The following is a 13,418-nucleotide window of genomic DNA, read 5'->3' as shown; positions in this document are numbered from 1 at the left end:
ACTAGAACCTGTAATGTGAAACAGCAAAAGACTCATTTTACATTTGAATTTAGTGTCAACATTGGCAGTGAAAGCCAATTACTTAATGGTTGATGTTGCATTATTTGGAAGTGGAAGTGTATATATAACAGACTGATGTAACACACATCATCAACTGTGCAACTCCAACAGTCACACTGGGCTCAGGTGCACATGTCCAAGTTTCCTTGAGCATGACTGTGAAAAAGACTGCAAAGGTATAACGAGGACAGACAAGAAATAGTACATGCAAAAAGGTTTGGAGTTGCAATTATCTAAAGCAGGACATGTGTGCTGGTGTAGTTCTTCTTCCCACCAGCAGGAGTCACTACAGTTCTTTCATGCCAAGTTTTGTTTGTTATTAGCTGTAGAGTTAGTATGCAGCACACTTTGAGAAAAGACTGACTCAGCATGTTGTTCTGATAAACATCTGCATCCATCCTCTTCGTTGTGTTACAGAAAGCATCGCTTGTGAGTATTTAAGTTGAACAAGAGTTAATGCAACTATATATGCTGTTATTTATGCACTTTTATGGTTAAAGGTGTACTGTATTCAGATTTACTTTCTTTCCAATGTTAGCTAGTTTAGTCAACTGATTTGCATTATCGTGTGAATATATAGCCTGAATATTGCTTATTTCCTTTTGTTTGTAGTTTCACTCTGTTGATAATTGAAGGCAGCGTCAATAAAAGGGACGATACACCTGTCAGTTGTCGAGGAGTTTATCTATCTGCATAACTGTGTCCAGTGTAGCAGTGAGGGCAGAATAACATGCTTTAAGGCTTAGATTGAGGATGCAACATTCAGTTTGCATCCTCAATTCTTATGATTTCCAAATCTGTAAACCATAATTCTGATTCCTCATTATTGTTGAAATACACAGACAGAGGACCAATGTTCCCTCTAATTTTTCATGTGCCTGAGTGAACACACAAACTCCCTGAGCGATCTCGTGGACCACTGTGAGCGACATTAGACGTGTGCACTGTGGTCACGCCAGCGTCGAATCCATCCAAGTTACAGGTTTATTAAAATAATAAAATTACAGCATTTACATTTCTGTTAGACTACTTTTAATTAACAGCTTTAGCTGACTTACAATTAAAATAATAATAAAAAAAAAATCTTCTTCATGACCTGTGTAGTATGTTAACACTATTGGAAGTAAAAATAACTTGAACTCCAATTTTGAAAACACAACTTTCTTTCTTTTTTAAAAAAAACAAAAAAAACAAACAAAAAAAACTCTGACTTGTATTATGAGTATGATCATACTCATGGTCTGTGGTCTGTGAGAGTCCTGTAACTCTGTCTGCAAAATACAGTATATAATGACCAATGTTGGGCAATTAATTATATAGTTACTTCTTCAAAAAAGTTACTGAGTTTTGCAAACAAAGTTTTTTGCAGCTCTTTACCTAAAAATGCAGCCAGGGCTGTTTTTTTTAAACAAACATTTCAAAATATTTACAGAACAATCAGGTTTCTGCATCAAATCTGATGCCACTCCAAAAAATAATTTCTGTCCACTAGAGATAAAGGAGAAAAACAGCCTGATACCTGCAGGCGTGACAACAGGAGATGTATCACTCCTGTAACACCTGTAACATTCAGCACTCGCCTCATTGTTCTGACACACACAACAAAACTATTGACTACACTACACACTAACTACACAAGATTTGCGCTAAACGTTGCAAATCTCTCACACCATCGTCACTCCTAAAACTTCCTTCCGTTTCTTAACAACTAAATGCCATGTTTTGATTGGTCGACATGGTACATTTTTCGACCAATGGGAAAGGGTGGAGTGTTTTGGTTTCGTCTCTGCTCACAGGCGGAGGGTGCTTTCAAGCGTTTTCCTTATAAAACGCCTTTTTTACTGTTTCTTCCCGCAGTAGTAAATATAAACAACGATAGTATTCAGGAAGAAAACCAAACATTGCATATTTTTTTTATCATAACTCTGGTTTTATGAGGCCTATCAACACAATTTAAAAACTGGTATAAAGTCCACACTTTTTCCGTCAGTTGTTCCGTCTGTCCTGCTCACATCTCCAAGGTTGTACAAGTTGTCATTAACGTGGCTTCACTCCACATTAGCCACGCCGCTTTGCTAGCTAATTTACATATTTACTTTAATATTTACTTTAATTTCAATTCAGGTTAGAATTTTTTTTATGTGCACAACGCAGATTTTCTCTGCGCAGAGACCGTGCCAACAGTGCGCAATTGCGCACGTGCGCAGCTTAGAGGGAACATTGCAGAGGGCGTATGGGTCAGTGATCAGATTTCTGTTGATGCTCTCTGAGTGATGCAGGGAACAGATAAAATAGAAGCAGCTGTAAACTGACAACTTTTTTTTCTATCCCACATTTCCTCCTCTCACTGGGCTTTGTTGAGTTCACATTAATCTGGCCAGTGTGATGACATTAAATTGTTAATGGTTAAAAATAATAAAAATGATGTTCTATAACAATCTACAGTGCATTGGCTTCTTTGATAAACCAACAAGAGAAACAAGCATCAGTTTAAAATGATGATTTTTTAAAGAGATGCTGTTTTTACTCAGCTTCGTTGTGCTGTGTCATACAAACCACTCTCAATCTTGCTTCCGCCTCTCGTGTGAGTATTATCCTTTGTTTGTGAATTTCAAAAGTAAGAAGACTTGAAAAATAAATAGATTTGCTTTTTTTCTTTCTTTACTTTAGTGTAAAACAGTAGCAAATCATCCACCCCAGAGTGCAACGTAATGCCGATGGATTGTGAGCCTAACAGGGCAAGTCACTGCGATGAATTACAAGACAGATTCAAATCTTTTAACAGCAATTTAAAGTCAGTTCGAGACAGAAACACTCACCTCTTAAACAACATAACAAGACTTAAGGATAAGAGGGACAGGCTGTTTTATTTTATTTTTTTTCTGTTGTTGCCCACAGTTTGATTATGGGAAATTTGGGGGTTTGTCTCTAAACATTGAAGGGTTTTTTATGTAAAAATAGTTCCTTATTATACAAGTGTCCCAGGATTTTTTATGCAATGACTTGCTGGTGCATAATACTAATTGTATTTCAGAATCAATTACTATACAGGTATTTATGTATTTGATTACAGTATTAATTCCGATTTTGCCACTGTGAGGAAAGGGAACAAGAAATAAATGTTTGTCCTTCTTGTTTTTTTTTAAAATTTTTTATATTGTATCAAGTTAATGTATTTGATCAGGCAGTTTAGAAGAGCAAATATTAATTAATTAATTTAAAATGTCTAGCATTTTAGGCCATAGAGTGTCTTTTCTGAAACTGGCACTAGGAGGCACTAGAGTTATTTGCATAGTATGATCCAAGTTTCAGCTTCAGTATAGTCTGATATGCAAGTACAATGTACGGTTTAAACAGCTAAATAGAATACATGATTTATATTCATAGTACAGTAAATGCCACTGACACATTTCTATAATTGCCTAGTCTGTGACTTTTTTTTGTTCTCTCGCAGAGTTGAGCTGTGGTGCGTCTTCTCAGCGCTGTCATTCACAGTGGAGGGAAGTGAACTCTAGATGTTACTTCATCTCTAACTGGAGTGGGTCTTGGGTGAGACGTGGGAGGAGAGCAGGAAGTATTTCAAGAGTGTAGGAGCTGACCTGGTGGGGATTGACAGTGAGAATTGTTAAATTAAAACTTACTTTAACAAGAAGTACATTTGGAATGCAGATAAAAAAAAATGTATCCAAGCACATATATTTAAAGATTTTATCAGGTGTAACTTTGACGGAAATGCAGAAGGACCTCCCCTTGCCTCTGTTTGGTCATAGAACCACAGAATGTTTTGGGGGTTATTTTTCTCATAATGCCAGTTTCTACTTCTGCATCTTCATATTTCAGTGGGAAATGTTTTTTACATAACCATATTTATATGACAGCTTAGCTAGTCTACAATTTTTTTTTAAGTTGTAACGTTAGACTGAAAAGCTTAATTGATTAATCAGTGTGTCAGTTGAGAATTGACAGTTAACCAATACGTTATAACACTGAGCGCTCTGCTGATTAATGGAGAAAATTAGGTGATTTATTCACAGTTAAAAATAATCTCTAATTGTTGCCTGGTGTAAAAGTTATAGTAAAAAATGAAATCCACTGCAATGAAATACAACAAAATTTAGGTCAGTGCATTTGAAATAATAAGTAAATAATATGAAAATATAACATTAAGATTTTTTTTGTGTGACTGATACAGACATGCATTTACTTGAATAACATTTTCAGTGCAAGACTTATACTTGCTGTCCAATATCTCATCAGAGGGACATATATTGTCTGGATGGAGATTTTTATCTCTTGGTCTGGATTGGTCTACATGGCAGAGATGGGCCCTTCAGCTGGTCGGATGGATCAGCACTAAACCTGAGGTCTTTCAATAACTATATCAGTATGTTGATGCATGCTCAATTATCCAGGTAAGGAAACCAAAAAAGTTGATTCTGTTCATCTGGACATAGTGTTTAGACCTTCAGATGAACAGAATCAACTTTTTGGAAACATATCTATACAGAGGAATATTTCATGTAACTATAGGTTATATGCTTATATTGCTTATTTTGAAATAAAACATGTATTTAGATGAATATTCAATATCAGACAAAATCAAAAAAGGAGGAGTAACTTACTTTATGTCACGGTACTGTGTCTACGACCTAGTGTTTTGTGTGTTTTAGTTTTATTCTTCCTTTATTGTTATTTTCTCAAGGTTTCCTGTTTTATTTTGAAAGAGTCTGGTGTGTTTTTTGTCATGTCGTCATTATGTTTATTTCAGTCAGCTGCTTCCCCATGTGTTCCCACTTCCCTGATCAACTCCTTTGTGTATTTAAGTCCTCTGTCTTCCTTTGGTTGTTTGTCAGGTCGTCTGTTAGACATGCTATAGTTGTCACAGTTTTTTTTCATAGCTTCATGTTTGCTACTGCCTTCAGCCACAATAAAGGCTCGTTTTTTTGTAGAAATCTGCAGTTCCTCTTTCACCATCTGCTTTTGGGTCCTGTTCTGAAACACACCGGTGTCACCCACCATGACACGTTAATTCAAATTCAGCATGAACTCAGCTCGATGTACAATGTTTACAGAACTATTACTACAAGGGTCATTCTTGTCATAAAAGCTCGAGAGAATAGCATTATATCTAAATAGATGAAACAAAGACAAATACATACATGGAAGCATGGGAAAAATAAAATAACAAAAAATAAATTTGTTATATTGCAACAAGACTAAACTTGCATTAAATACTTTTAGGCAATACAGTATGATACATGATGACATGTCACATGGCCTGCGTCTTCGTGCTTAAAGTCAAGTGCTTCATGCTGAACTCTGTAGTACTTTTTTTTTTTTATGGGTTTAAATAAATATTGGACAGATGTGGAGAGCACAGTAAGTGCAGCGAAGGTCTGAATGTTGATTGAACATGAAAGAGAAACAGGGTATCATCTCTGTGACAATAGTAAGAGATTTTATATTTTTGAAAAATAACATTAAGACATTTGGAGCTCCCCCCCCCAAAAAACCACAAGAAGCCACAGAAAACAAAGAACATGAAGAGAAATTAGGGCTGCAATATTCAGGAAACCTGAAGAAGGGACAAGGGAAGTCACCAGTGTGTGAATGTGTGCGTGAATGGGTGAATGACTGGATATGTAAAGCGCTTTGGGGTCCTTAGGGACTAGTAAAGCGCTATATAAATACAGGCCATTTACCATTTACCATTTAAAGGCCATAAAGAGTGAAAAACAGAGGGAATTAAAAACTTCATGAGAAATAAATTCAAAACAAGAAATGAAACCCAAAACTACAGCAACACTAAAACAGTATTTAAATTGAACCCAGGAAACAGACTGAACCAAAAAATGTCTTGTATTGTGATTAATAGAAAATTACAAATGACCAGAAAAAGTTCATCCTCGAAACAATTAACCCACTAACTACTAATATAAGGTGCTGAAATGCTGAAAAAACCCCAGTGTTTCACTGAAAAATATGATGAAAGTACATCACACTTTACATTTACACAGTAGCCAGTCATCTCCAACTATCAATCGATCAGGCTAAGTCACTAAAAGGTTCATTGTAATGATTAAAAAAACGTTCATGCTTCAATTTTTCCATTATGACACAGTTTCACAAATCCAGTGATTAGTTTTTAAGCAAGATATGTCGTTCCATGTGAGTAACAAATCATTGTTGTAATTTAGTAACTCGGCACAATCCTCTTCAATATGTTCGTCTCCTCCATTGTCAGGCTGTGGATGGTACCAGTAGCTGTGACCGGAAAAAATTGATAAAAGGACAGTGTTCTAGTGAAATATATTTTGCATTAATAATAATGGGAAATAAAGTTAATAGTGTATGAAGTTTAAGCCTAGAGTGAAATATTTTAACTGTCGGCAAACTGGATATACTGGATTTTGCATTCACCTTCATGATCTCCAGAGTAGGACAAAATAAATCCAGTGTTATCACTGGGTCAGAATTATCCAATACTACACTAAAATCTAATTATATTAACATTAGCTGCAAATTTACTTTGCATTAGTATTTCAATACCTTTTGGCCAAAGTTGTCCCATCCACCCATGTCCAGACATTTTCCTCATCTTGGTCAGTCAGGCCAAGCCAAACTCTTTTGCCTAGGCTCATAATGAATTTCTGCCCAAAACAAAAGCAAAAGAATCATAATCCTGAAGCAGTATGTTTGACTCATGCATTGTCGTTCCAAGCCCAACATTTTTGTGCTTTTACCACTAATAAGTGCCAGGTATTTATTATTATCTCTCACCTGTTCCTCGTCACTGTTGATTATCACCAAGTCAGAATTTCTCCTCTGGCAGTCCTTTCTGCTCTCTTCCCAGGTCTTCACTTCACTTGATATGTAGTAACAGCTGGGACCAAAACTCACCCAAAGAGGACATTTGTCCTCTTTGTCAGCAGCACATAAAAACAGAGCAAGGTTATAACTTACAGTAAGTGCAACAGAACTAATTTGCTTCCATCATAAAACTGAAGGTTGGAGAGGCCCAGTGGGCATTCCAGTAGGATACTGTGCTATTAAGAGAAAGAAACAGTGATTGAAACTGGGGTTCAGGTTAAGTTACTTGGTTTCTAAAAAATTAAGAGATTTAAGAAGTGAAGAAAGGTAATTTAAACATGTCATGATTGTTGATGCCAGACAGTATTTCAGACACCGCTGATCAACTGGGTTTTTCCCACAAAGTGATCTCTTGTGTTCAAAGAGATTGTTCCAACAGAAACTGGTGATGTCAGAGGGCAAACAGGAAGGAAATGACCAAAACCACAATGTTAGTTTTAACTCATGGATTCAAAGGTGAATTGTGACTGACTTTTAGAGGGAACTACTTTATCTCACTAAAAATGATAAGTGCAAGTTGTCTTTTAAGCAACACTAATAAAACAAATCTGGAACAAATGTCATTGTGCAGGTTTGAACATGCTCTACACAATTCAGAGAACCTTGATAAACTCTTAAGAGTTTATGGTAGTGAGATTTTTGTCACTGCAATAGTTTTTTGATCTACAATTGTCATATTTTGCATTAAGACCATTGGTGATACATTAATGTTAAGATGGTTTTTTTGTAGGCTAGAGGAAAAAAGTGTCAAAGGTCACCTTTTAGACTTACAACATTTACAACAGCTGCAAACGTTACATGCATGCAAACACTGTAGCCCTTCTGCTGATGGCTAAACGTAGATATGTACAGATCACTTTGAGTGATGACATTAACCCAACAAGAACAAAGAAATTTATAACTTACTCGGAAGCTTATTTGTCCTTGTGATCTCAAGTTTTTGTTGTAGCTGCTCTCGCACTTTAGCCAGATCATTGTAACTGTCTTTTAACTGGTTAAGTTTGTCTTCCAGCTCTTTGTAACTGGTTTGTTCCTGGTCCAACTCAGATTTGCCTGTTTTATACATAAGCATCAAGAACTGTTAAATTGTATCACTTTCTAAGTATTTTAGCAGCATGTTGTATAAGTACTTACACAGGAAAACCAGAGTTAAGAGTCCAGCAAGGAGGAAAAGACAGAGGAGACCCAGAAACACTGCAGTATATCTACAGGAAATCTTCTTCACACCTGAAGCACAGGAAGATAGAAGTTATTTGTCATCTCTTTTGGTCCTCAGTGTGAAATCAAATCAAATCACCCAACTTACTCACTACTGACTGAATATTTTGTTGCTCTCAGGATGGTAGTCAAAGACATAACGTCCAACAGGAGAGCCAGGACAGCACCCCATGAGGCGTTAATGATCAGTGCCCCAGATTTGCTTCCATTTTATTACAGTTTATTAACAAAGTGAGCATGATTGTAAACTTTTTTTCAGGTTATTTTGAGGTTTATATTAAAATGTAAAGTATAGAATACTAAGGTCAGATACAAAAGAAGGATACAGTGCTGTAACTCAGCGCCATGTGTTTGCCTTTTAAAAAAAAGTTGTTTTAGAAGATGTACTTATTTCTGTGTGGAAAAAAGCAGGTAATCGTGCAGGTTTCCTTACCTGAGTGAGGAGGTCCAGTCATGTATGACTGTGAAGTTTGGATTTCGGATACATTTGAATAGACAGTATTTGAAGCTTTAACATTCATTTTCCTCTTTCTGTGATGATCTGATGGTCTTACTTCAGTCAACTCTTCACTCAGTCATGTTTTGTTGGGCCTTGAGGTGCCTGCTGTGTTTATTGTCTCCTGTTCTGAGCTATGTACCTAATTCAACACTGCTTTTCGTACAGATGATAAACATCAGAAAACCACATGCTGCTGGTGTGAATTGTTTTAAGTGACTATATTTATCACATCACTTTGTCTTGCCAGCAACATGAATGTGGTTCTCACTTTGTTCAGAGCTAAAAAAAAAAAATCCAAAGTCATTGAAATCTTACACCATCTCTAGTCAGTCCCACAGCTGGCACTAGAATACACTAGAAAACAATGTCTACTCTGCATTTTGTGGCTTCGCGGCACACCGTGTATTATTTTAGGTGCTTTTCTCATATAGTGAAACAGAGGGAAAAAACAACTAACGTTCCCACAGTAGGTGAGCATCTTATTGTTCATAGAAAGATATTGATCTGTAAAATCATCTACCACAGGATGCAACAATTTCCTGCTGACCTATTTCTGAATGTCCAGAATTCATTTGCAGGTGAGCACTTAAAACATCAACAACAACACAGTGTGGTATGAATGTATATCTCGAATACATGTAAAACAATAAAATACAGATTACGCCTTCCTGAAACTGGCCTGTTGGGTCTCCCAAGTCAAACTGGTCCTGGTTAAGGGGTCTGACCAAGATTCAACCCCTATGAAAGAAACTAAATCATGGTATCAGTCTATCCTGCCAGGGCCTCACTCTGGAGCCTGGACACAGCCTGAAAACACAACATGGGCCCCCCCTCCTGTAGTTCCACATCCTGCAGGGGAGTCTGTAAGGTTAAGTGCATTGTGAGTTGGACAGTAGCCATGAATAAAGGACCCCGGCGATCTGATCTCTGGTTGTTTATTTAATGTGGGAGGTATAAGAAACATCAATAACCACCACATTTCTACACATACACTTGCACTGCAACTGTCTGTAGTTGTCTGTAGTCAGCAATGCTCTTCAGGTCCACAAATATGCAAGCACAATGAGGACACCACAAATACTTCCACAAGTGTCTCCACTGTGTAAAACAAAATCAAGAGAGAGAACAAGATAACCCACCCAAAAAAATAGACATTTTGTTCAGATCTATAATGTACAATGCTCTATACAAAAAACTAAGTAGTGAATTAAGAATCCTTTATTATTGCAGGCTCTTTACCTTACACTGTAAAGATACTATTTCTACTGTTTCTCTTAACCTTGATTTCGGTTGCAGCAGTAAGTAAGTTGTATTTATAGAATTTTAAGACCTGCTTAGGACCACCTTTTACTATGTCCTTTTTATGTGATGCTTAATTTGAATATTTAAACTTTGGTGGAGTTAACTGAATATTTTTTGAGCCAATCCAGTAGCACCACCATGTGGCCGTTTAAAGAGACTTCTGTAGTTTAAAAATAAAGCATGGGATGGGGATGGGGTGCCCTCGGCCTCTCGGCCCGGGGCTCGGTCACTCAGGCACAGCTGGCTGCCGGCGGAGCTCACGGGCACGTCACTGCAACCCCCCTGGCTTCTGCTCCGCGGCTGCTGAGTGACCCCTCATCTGGGACTCTCCTCAGCTCTTTCTGGGATAGTGACGCAGCTGCCCCTCTGTTGGTCTTCCTTGGTCTCTTGTGTTCTGGGGGCCTCTGGATGTCTGGAGTTTTGATCTCCTCCATACCTGCTTCATGCCCTGGAGGTTGGGGCAGTGGCCCCCCACACCCTCTAGCAGATCATTACATGAAGGAACCTTTTAAAAACAAGCGCGTTCATGCTCACAGGTGTACACACAGGTGATCACACACAAACTACACCCTTTTGGGCTCCTACCTCAAAGCACACTGTGCGCTGTCGATCTCACGTGCTGCACCATAATGTTTAATATTTAGTATTTACTGTCATATTCCCATATATCATTGTGATCTTGTTTATTACTCTTGTCTTCTTCTGCTTGCTTTCTTTTTTCTTTCTCAACAGGTGATCCAGGTGATCGATATGTATTATTTTTTTGTCTGCTTATTCTGTTGGTTTTTGTTTTTTGCCCTTTTTCCCCGTCCCTCTTCTCAGGTGTTTTTTTTTTCTTTCCCTCTTTCTTTCTCCCCTTTCTTTCCACCAGTCAAGTCTGTCCCGTATTCAGCAAGTGAAAATAAAATAAACAATAAAAGGTGAATCAGATGGACCATTACGGCAAGGCTGGGATGGTCCATTTGGTAAAGTAAATCCGTTGGGCATCAGAGGAGGGATATTAGACCCCTTCTGTCAAAATATTCATGAGCTTTTTGAGTGTTAGGTTCTATGAATTATTCATGAGCTCAGGAAGTAATTAAATTATGATAATAATTAAATTATGATAATAATTAAATTATGATATTCATAAAAATTATGATTTTCATAAAAATATGATATTCATCCAAAATATGCTAGTTCATTGCTTTTCTTCCCCCAAAAATAAGAACTAATTGCTTATTTTAGAAAAGTTTTTATATCAAATAGCATTCTTTTATTTTTTTAATCCAATAAAAACTTTTTCCTTTTTTCCCTAAAGAAACGCCATCTGGTGGTGGGTCAGCGCATGACAGCGCATGAGTGCACAGGGCGCGCACGAGCGCGCCTGTGTGTCTAGGCGCCTCGGGACCGTGCTTCTGTGGGGGCTCCGTGTTTATGGGTGAAAATGTGTTAAACCAGTATAAATGTGCTTAGTTAAACTTGTGCTTTTGTAACGTTCAGTATGGCCAGACATACAGGGTGCATGCCTTGTGGGAAAAGTTTATTTCAATTTATATGCATTTGTTTAATCCGAACAAAGAAATTTAAAATCAAAGTCCGAGTCGCAAAAAACTCTCGCGATCATAAACGCACCGCGGCTCCCAGCGGCTTACAGCAAAAAACAAACAACAAAAAAAAACCTCCTGAAAAACAAAACAAAACAAAAAACCCTCCGCGTTTTTTCTCCAAAACCCCTAGAAATAACCTGTAGGCACCCTCCTATCCCCAAGCCTTATACTCGATAACAGGACAAATCCTGAAACAAAAGCCTTAGTCTTTTTTTCTCAAAAAACAGCCCTATCACTAGCTCCGTGTCTAAGTTCTTACTCGCGATCCTTAGGCACATAACCGGCCAATCCTCCTGAAAAACAAAAAAAAACCTCCGCGGTTTCTCTCCAAAAATACGCAAAACAAAAAACCCCTAGAAATAACCTGTAGGGAACCCCCGTATACCCAAAACCTTATATTTGATAACAGGGCAAATCCTGAAACCAAATCCTTAGTCTTTTTTTCTCAAATCCCGCTCAGAGTCTAAGTTCTCCCTTCGCTCCGAGCCGCACCGGCTGGCAACCAGAGCATTCTCTTTTTCCTTCTTGTTCGTTCCCCGGCTCATCCCCGAATGCTGCTTACCTCGTTTGAAATTTGCGCCGGAGATCCACTCCGCCTCCCAGGTGCCCCGCTGCCCTGCCGCCACTCAGACCGAATTCACAATAATACCCCTTCGCCAGACCACTAAAACAATTAGCGGTACTCAGACCAATTCACAATAATACCCCCTTCGCCAGACCGCTAAAACAATTAGCGGTACTCAGACCGAATTCACAATAATACCCCCTTCGCCAGACCGCTAAAACAATTAGCGGTACTCAGACCAATTCACAATAATACCCCCTTCGCCAGACCGCTAAAACAATTAGCGGTACTCAGACCAATTCACAATAATACCCCCATCGCTAGACCACTAAAACAATTCGCGTCACTTTTACCTGTGTGCATATCAATCATACCAGGTAAACCTTACTGCCCCGCTGACAATTACATAACAAAGGGGCGGATCCATTCGCACCCCGCTCACCCAATCGCGCTCAGCTTGGATTTTCACGATCCCCCCGCTCAGGTTAAGACTTGCAACGGTGTCTCACAAGCCATCTGACTTCGGAAGCATGGACAGCTGGCTCTCACTCAGGTTAAATAATTTAACATTTAGGCCTAAATGTAACTCTTCTTTTCTACCGGAAAAAAAAACCCTATGCAAGAGAGATTCCGATTTTGGGGCTATGCCTTCAGCCTAAGAGAGAGCAAAATCTTTTTCTACCAGCTAAAAGGAGGTGAAAGTTTTGGTCCCCTCACACCGCGGATCGCCTTTACTTTGTCTAATTGGGGTGTTTTGAGCCTCATCGCTACGCCCGAAGTGCAGAAGAGCCTGCGGGAAACGAGCTCGCAACAACCGAGAACCAGGGATCAACAACAACTCGCGTCGCTTTCCCTATGTGCATATCACTCGGTAAGTGTTCATCTTCCTCTCTAACTACATTTTTGCATTTTCCTTTTTACCATTCTCTCAATCCTTTCATTTAAAAAATATCACATTGGTTTGTAACACGTACAATACACCATCCGTCCATCCATTCGCTTCCGCTTATCCTTTTTTCAGGCTCGCGCGGTGCGCTGGAGCCTATCCCACGTACAATACACTTTAAAAATATATATAAGATCCAGTTTAACTCCCGTCAAAGCTTATACATTACATCTCTACATCACCTATCATTTTCTCATCAGGTATCTCATATCCTCTTGTTATTGTTATATTATGCTCCTTTGATATTTTGCTAGTTTGCGTGTTTTAAAATTCTTTTTGTTTTTCTTTATATTTTTTAGACTCTCATTTAAGCCAGATGTGTTAACCTGATCCCTGCGAAACACCAGCTCTCCGTGGATTTTGACCGCG

The 13,418-nt window shown here is 38.4% G+C and overlaps 1 protein-coding gene and 1 long non-coding RNA gene across 2 annotated transcripts; both read right to left on the bottom strand.

The window, feature by feature from the left end:
• Positions 1–5,901: 5,901 nt before the first annotated feature.
• Positions 5,902–8,618, bottom strand: LOC109202408 (C-type lectin domain family 12 member B). The gene is made up of 5 exons (XM_019359700.1): positions 8,582–8,618; positions 8,065–8,157; positions 7,837–7,983; positions 6,610–6,980; positions 5,902–6,324 (listed from the first exon to the last, which is right to left on the bottom strand). Exons 1-4 carry the CDS (start codon positions 8,601–8,603, stop codon positions 6,664–6,666), a joined length of 579 nt encoding a protein of 192 aa, XP_019215245.1. The 5' UTR covers positions 8,604–8,618; the 3' UTR covers positions 5,902–6,324; positions 6,610–6,663.
• Positions 8,619–11,207: 2,589 nt separating this feature from the next.
• Positions 11,208–12,275, bottom strand: LOC112847084 (uncharacterized). The gene is made up of 2 exons (XR_003220409.1): positions 11,851–12,275; positions 11,208–11,640 (listed from the first exon to the last, which is right to left on the bottom strand). It is a non-coding gene; the product is annotated as an uncharacterized LOC112847084 (long non-coding RNA).
• Positions 12,276–13,418: the final 1,143 nt, after the last annotated feature.

The sequence above is a fragment of the Oreochromis niloticus genome, linkage group LG6, assembly GCF_001858045.2.
Source record: "Oreochromis niloticus isolate F11D_XX linkage group LG6, O_niloticus_UMD_NMBU, whole genome shotgun sequence".
Lineage (NCBI taxonomy): Eukaryota > Metazoa > Chordata > Actinopteri > Cichliformes > Cichlidae > Oreochromis > Oreochromis niloticus.
Note: the sequence above shows the minus strand (reverse complement) of the source record. Positions and strands in the feature narration are given on the sequence as shown.

Excerpts from the sequence above, each read along its gene's own strand:
- LOC109202408 (XM_019359700.1), bottom strand. The coding sequence starts at position 8,603 with ATGACTGGACCTCCTCACTCAG. Across the intron at positions 8,158-8,581 it reads GACTGGACCTCCTCACTCAG|GTGTGAAGAAGATTTCCTGT; the intron begins GTAAGGAAACCT and ends CCTGTGCTTCAG. Across the intron at positions 7,984-8,064 it reads CTTAACTCTGGTTTTCCTGT|GCAAATCTGAGTTGGACCAG; the intron begins GTAAGTACTTAT and ends TGTATAAAACAG.